This window comes from Opisthocomus hoazin, chromosome 1 (genome assembly GCF_030867145.1).
Source record: "Opisthocomus hoazin isolate bOpiHoa1 chromosome 1, bOpiHoa1.hap1, whole genome shotgun sequence".
NCBI classification, from domain to species: Eukaryota; Metazoa; Chordata; class Aves; order Opisthocomiformes; family Opisthocomidae; genus Opisthocomus; species Opisthocomus hoazin.
The window spans coordinates 89814050-89821143 of NC_134414.1; the positions used below are offsets into that span (position 1 = coordinate 89814050).

At 48.9% G+C, this 7094-nt stretch overlaps 1 protein-coding gene across 3 annotated transcripts in view; it reads right to left on the bottom strand.

Moving 5' to 3' along the window:
• Nucleotides 1-5649, bottom strand: part of AP1S2 (adaptor related protein complex 1 subunit sigma 2) — a 33817-nt gene extending 28168 nt beyond the window's left edge. For 2 of the 3 annotated variants that reach the window (XR_012764857.1, XR_012764856.1), the window contains exons 1-2: nt 5506-5648; nt 3937-4115 (exon numbers count right to left, since the gene is read on the bottom strand). Coding sequence is in view for 1 of the 3 variants with exons in the window: in XM_075428888.1 (XP_075285003.1) it covers nt 3937-4115 (179 nt within the window). In the remaining 2 variants the exon portion in view is untranslated. Of the gene's footprint in view, nt 1-3936; nt 4116-5505 lie in introns of all 3 variants that reach the window. The other variant, XM_075428888.1, reaches the window with a different exon arrangement.
• Nucleotides 5650-7094: the final 1445 nt, after the last annotated feature.

A 7094-nucleotide genomic window follows, 5' to 3' on the forward strand; every position in this document is an offset into this window, starting at 1 on the left:
CCCTGGAGATCTTAAAAAAAGTGTAGATATGGCACTTCAGGACATGGTTTAGCAGCCATGGGGGTGCTGGGTTGACAGTTGGACTTGATGATCTTAGAGGTCTTTTCCAACTTTAATGATTCTATGATTGTAAAAGCTTGGTACTGGTAATCCTCTAAGAAAAAGCTGCTGCTTCTTGATGCTGAGGTCCTCCTAGTGCCACATGAACTAGAATCCTGTACAAAGGGGACCTTATCAAGTTAAAATAACCAAACCCAGATACCTACTTCATGATAATCATTGCATTCAGTCAGTTTTACAGAGTCACCTCATCAACACCATAGCAACACTTTTAACAGATAAAGATGGCAGTTAAGAGGTACATAAAGAAAGATGGGGATTGCATCAACTGCTGGGCACACACCGCTAGCTGCAGGAACTGCACCTTTGGTTCACAATATTTTGAGCTAAGAGGCACACTACTTGCAGAATGGGTGCCTTTCTGTTTCTTTCAGTGTGCAGAGGGCAAAAAGAAAGTTTAAAAATGTATTTTTCTGTGTTTAATGTAATCTATGATTATAGTTATGCTATAGTAAAAGATGATTGGGCAGCATGAGCTCAGAGTTTTATAATTTTGTACTGCAAATACAGTTCCAAGCTGACATAAAAGCTAAGCCACAATCCTTAATCGAATTACGAATCAAAATAACTAAGTCCCATGATCTCAGTTAACCAAATGCCAAAGCAAAAATTACATGAATATTAGTCTGCAATTTCCGATTTTGACTGCAATATACTACACAAGGAAAATTACTGTCAGCAGCTAAAATAGTAAACAGCTGAGATCTTCAAAAAAAATAAAAAACCCACATCCTATCCTAAGTTCCATTTCTTAGTAAAATTAGAAATGTTAAATGTTAACACTTTTCTCTGTCACAAGAGGAAAGCTGCATGAACTTCTATCATATATGCTCCAACACTACTACAGTTAAAGTTGACAAAATGTGAAGAGCAATCATTAATTGTGTTTGCTAAGTTCCTAATCAGCTGTCTGCAGATGACTTCCTGTCTGTTTTCATTAAGTGCAATTGTTGTTGGCTTCCCATATTTTAATTTCTTTTTTTCTTCAGCCAGTCACTTCAAAACTCTATTTGTCTCCAAGTTAGAAGCTTGCATCCTCTTTCACTCTTCTAGGGCCTACCAGCCTGAAAAACCCTCTTAAAAACCAGCTACAGAATACATACATCCCAATTCATGAACCATGCCAAAAGCAGGGCACGCTTCCATCTGTGTTTTGTAGTGATAAAGAAAAAATTGAGGAGGCAACAATGACTGACCCTATTTTGCAACCATTATCAATGCTACATGTATGAAACCAAGAAAAATAAAATTTATTCACATTCAGATGGATTTTAAAGACACTTAGCTCTATTTTCTTGAAGTTTCATTCGGAAAGCATCATATAAGGATGAAATGCTACAGAGCTAATGAGGCTAATCAAAGTAGTCCAGCTTTCTTGATAAATGTTAAGTATCAGCAGGCAGCAAAAGCTACCAGCTTGCACATTTTGCATTTGAGTTCATTCTGTTCTTGCAAAAAGGTACACCAATGAGACCCTTGAGCATACTTCTAATAATGCCAGTCATTCTTTGAGTTGCAATATCTAGGTCAATTCTCTCTTGCACCTGAAATGATGACAGTAAATACACTCTAAAAACCAGGACAGCACATCAATTTCAGCAATTTAAAACTTATAATAGCAACATGCACTTGCAACGTACAATAGCACTACGTACATACTTTTATAGCTTATATTGAAAAAACATTTACACCAGGAAGTTCAGATCCTTCCCAATAATAGAGCAGACAAGAACCAATCTCAGTAGAGATGCTCAAGAGCCTGTTGTCTGCGAGCAATTGGAAGTGCCTTTTGCAATTTCACAAACCACACAAAGTTCCTGCAGGTGTGTTTCTCTTTTAGCCACCCACCTTTCAGAAAGTATTAGACTTCAACTACTACAGTTGTCTTCTTGAGATTATCTACTTTTGAGCTATAACACATCTCCCTTTTCAAAGGAATCATACCAGTTGGTACTCCTCAACTTCAACTGCAGTGTGATGGCCGGAAAAAGCCTGTCCCACAAACCTAAAAGCTGTTAATGTTATCAGATAGAGGAATTTAAACTACTGCCTCTTATATCCAGTCCTTCTGGAGACTTTTTAGCCTAACGATACCTGCCAAAAAAGCAAAAGTAACACAAGATTCGAGTTGTTCATTAGCTTGACGCAAACTAATCTTAAGCAAGATTTCATAGGCTAACTGTGCCAGATTGGTCTGCAGGCAGTGAAATAAGCTACTGCAGTCACCTGTGCACATCAACAGTCTAGCAGATGGACTGCAGTATACATCCAGCCCAAAATGTCTAGATACGTCTCCCAGAAAATTTCTTCTTTCTCCTCGACCACAGGACCCACAGCACACTACCAAGATGCACGAACACCACAACTTTCAGCAACTCAAACAGTCATATCCAAATTTCCCCCAGTTCCCTAGATACAAAAGGACATGACAAGTAGTTGTTAACAGCTATAAACAGACAGGGAGGGAACGCAGCTGCGTGAAATCAACACACCACCAGAACAGCTACTGCTGTTCAGGACTGGGCAAGGAAGGGAACAAACTGGCCCACTCACACCTACTTTTTCTTACCTAGTCCCATAAAAACCCAGCTGAAGGACCACATGCAGACATTATCTCTTAAGGGAGCACACAAAGCATTCGAGCAAGCTTGTCTACAGGTATGTGCGAGACGTTTTGTGAGGAAACGGAGAGGCAGAATAAAAAGGTGTGTATGCTTTCTTTACACACAGCATCATGCATTGTTCCCCGTTTCTTCCTCATTGTGTTAAAGAACTACACACATTAGATAGACTGGTAACATTCATGTGCATGGTGTTACATGCGGTAGGGTATATATGAAACCGGCACTCGAACATCTAAACCTTTTTTATTCCACCCATTTGGTACATCGGAAAAGAGTTACAAACTCTTCATTTCAGCTCCAGTTTCCTCTGTCCTACCTACAGAGAGACTATATTTCTTGCAGGGCGCAAATTCCTTACCATCTCAAAGATGAAATAAGAATGCATAAATCTTCTGAAGTTTATAACTAACTAGGGAAGGGGGGTAACTCAAGGTTTTGTAGCACCATTCTTAGCTGGAAGAGATACAGCCTACGAAATCAGGATGAGGATTACCGTTACTTGTGGAGAAAATTACGTTCACACTGCTACGTTGTAATACATTTGTAAAGACCAGCACAAAGCTAAAAAACGTTTGCCAAATATTCCCAGAAAAGTTAGGGAACAACTGAGAAATGAAACTACTGCAAAGAAAGTTAGAGAGTACTTCCACCAAAAGAAAGCTAGCCATGATTTCTTCAATTAGGAGAAATGCCTTTTTGTATTCATAGCAAAAAATAATTTTAAAAACCCAACAAAAAAACAAACTAGGCACTCTGAAGGAATGATCTCCTTATTTCTATGATTCTTTAAATGCAAATTACATTTTAAGATGATTTATGAAGTCACTGCCTGAGGTAAATGTTCACAAAATTTAGCTTTTTCTTTATCTATCAAGTCCTATGTTCTTCATATTTGTACGCATTTATGTACTGTGTGAATCTAAACAGTGAACCAAGAACTACCACTCCTTATGAAAGTAGGAGGAAACCTCATTTCTTCAGCACATTCCTAAACGCATGAGTGATTTTCCACACATGAATGATTCCTACGTGGTTATCAAATTAGATTCAAGGGAAAAGTGAGTCTTCTCCATAACCAGCATAGGGAAGCAGAAAAAACAACAATAACAAAAATCAACCTTCATGATTTTGTCGCTACTTATTACGCTGTTTGTGATGTACGGCAATTACAAGGTTAGTGAGACAGAACAACCTTTTGTAGACAATCTTCAGGTCTCTCCATTCCAGGAAGCTGCACATTTTCGGTTTGCGGGCTAATACTGTTTGAACAAGTTCCCTTGTGATTTTCTTCTTTTCTTTGTCAGATAATGGGACATACCACTTCTGGAGTCTCAGTTTCCCCTGGCGACTAAAAAGCAACATAAACTGCATCTGTTGAATTAGAAGGAAGGAGGGGGGGGAAAAAAAAAAAGATTAATCTCAGTCTCTTAGTTCTAAGAAGATTTCTGCGAGGAAAACTAAACAGGAAGCAAGTTAGCCATCCAAAACCTAACTACATGATGTATTTCTATAGTGGTGGCAGACATTACACAAGACTTGGAAGTACCAGTAATACAAAGGATCCCACTGAACAAGGTCAGTCAAAGCAAAGATCGTTGAAAGCGTACACAAGTTTCAGAAACGGATGTCAGAACCACCAGGTAGCGAGAGAACGCAGCCAAATTTCAGGCGAACCCTGTCCAATACCGGTATGGTTGCACTTGCGTTTACTACGGCAAACGACAAAAAAACCCAGCACGGCAGTCTCCTCAAATACCCAAACTCATTTTCAATTCACCGGATTAGAGCCTTGCAGCAGGAGCAATTTGCACTTAAGATCTTTCCGAAAAGCCTCAGAATACTTTAAAAGGCATTAAACCTCCCAGCGGAGAGCCCTACAGCACAGAAAAGCCTAGTCTTTTCTCACGTTACACAAAAGGAGCAGAGATTAAGCGCTTTCCCCGAGGTCCTATGCTCCAGGTCTCGCTTCCCCTAAAGAAGTGATGTTGCAATTATATTTCAAGAGGAACTTGTCGGCTATGTCTTCCAGCCGCTGTGACATCGAAGGAAATGACTTTTTCTTTTTTTCTTTTTCCTTTTTTCCCCTTTTCTGCTCAAAGTTGTACTGGGCTGAGGAAGTTTCCCAGGCGATACGACAGACGTGAAACACGATGAGCAAAGCCCATCCCAGCCCCGGGTTACGAGCCCCACCATCGCCAGCGCGGACAAGGGGCGGCGGCCGCGGCTCCGAGGGCCGGCGGTGCCGGGGCGCTGCCTCCTCTGTAGGGGCCGCCCTGCCCTGCCCTCCCCTCCGGCCGTCCCCGCCGCCACCGCACCCGCTCCCGCCGTCCCCGGGCAGCCGCCGCGGCTCCTCCCCAGGCGGGAGCGGTCGCGGGTGACCGGAGCGGCGCCGCCGGCCGCGCGGAGGAGGCGCGGGCCCGCCCCGACCCGTGAGGGGAGCAGCGCCCGCTCCCGCTCCGCCGGGCGAGGGGCAGCCGCCGCCCGTCCCGGCCCGGCCCGCGGAGCGAGGGAAGCGCTGCCGCCGGGGCTGCGCCCCGCTGGCCGCAGCGCGTCTGGATGCCGGGGGGTGGCAGAGGCAGAGCCGCCGCCGGCCGGCCCTCGCCTCGGCCGCTGCGGGCGCTCCCTGGGGCGGGCTGGAGAGCGGCGGGTCCCGCAGTCCGGGGCAGGGAGAGCACCGCCCGCGTCCCGTCGCGCCCCGCGGCAGGCTCCGCGTCCCGGCGCGGCGAGGGAACAGAGCCCGTCCCCACGCGGCTGCGCTCACCGTGCCCCGGCGAGGAGAACGAGGAGGCGGCGGCACCGCTACCCGGGCTGCGGCCGCTCCTGCTGCTGCCGCCGCGGCTGCCGAGCGGGACTGAGGGGAGGGGAGATGCCGCCGGCTCTAGCCCAGCGCGCGCGCGCCCCAACCGCCACCCCCCCTTCTTCCCCCCCCCTCCACGCTGGGGCGGGGCCGGGCTCGCGGATGCCGCTCCCGGGCGAGGGGCGGGGAAGGGAGGGGGCGGGGCCCGGAGGCGCCGCCGTTTCCCCTCCTTCCTCTGAGAACAAAACTTTATTAGCTCGCGCCGGGCGAGGGGGGTTCGTGGTTGGAGCGGGAGGTGAGCGCATGCGCAGTGCGGCGAGGAAGGGGGGCACCTGAGGGAGCTAGCCGCCACCCAATCGGGGAGCTTAGCGCTAAGGCGGGCGGGAGGAGCGAAGCACGGTATTGTCCAATGAAAGAGAGGAAAAGGTAGTGGGGGAGGAGCTTGCGGCGGTGGTGGGAGGGGCTGGGGTAGGAGGCGGGGTTAAAGAACCTAATCCGCGTGGCCCGAATTAGGATAGGGCAACAGCCGGCGCGGCAACAGCCAACCAGAAAGCGCAATGCAGATAGCGGTCCGCAAACAGCCAATGGGCCGGCGAGTCACGGAGTTGGGGAAATGACATCAGTCAATCAGGCGCCCGGAGACTGAGACTCCTCCTTCGACCTCCCCATCCCCGAGGCGGGGTGGGGGGAAAGGGAGGGGCGGCCGCACTGCGCCTGCGCCGCGCCGTGTTTCCTTCTAGCACGTGCGCGGCCCGCGTGGGGGGAGGGGTGGGGGGCGGTGTGCCCTGAGGGGGTCTGTGCCCCGGGGGGAGGCTGTGCCCCGGGGGGAGGCTGTGCCGGGAGGATGCTGTGCCCTGAGGGGGGGCTGTGCCCTCAGGGAGCTGTGCCGGGAGGAGGCGCGGCCCGGCCCCACCCGGGGTCTGTGCCCTGAGGGGGGGCTGTGCCCCGGGGGGAGGCTGTGCCGGGAGGAGGCGCGGCCCGGCCCGGAGCGGGGTCTGTGCCCTGAGGGGGGATGTGTCCTGAGGGAGCTGTGCCGGGAGGAGGGGGCGCGGCCCGGCCCGGCCCGGCCCGGGGTGTCGTCGCTGGGTGCTGGCCGCGCCGTGCGGGGAGCTGGGCTGGGCAGGCAGCACCGCGCTTCCCCGGGCAGTTTTTCCCCAGAGTCACCTTGATTGCGAGCGGTGGTGAGGTTCGCAGGCTGAGCCGCCGCCATCTGTTTAGCGGTGTTGTGTTTCACAAAGGTAATTTTTAATGTTTTTTTTCATTCGTGCGCAGCTGAGGAGTTTTTCATTGTCGAAAGCACTTGATGAGGGTTTTGTTTAGTTGGCTGCGTTTATTTTTTGTGGTTTTTTATAGTTCTAATGGAGGTAGGCTGAAGAGACGTGGTGAAATTTTATTTGAAAGAAAGATAAAGACGTGTCTCTTCAAGCCAGAGTTAGGCCACCTTATTAAAAAAATCATTTAGTAGCCTAAAGCTTTCTACGTCGTTGGTGCACTTCCCCTCACCAGCATTAAAGGTGGCAATAATCAGAAAGGACGACTTTTACCAGCTGATC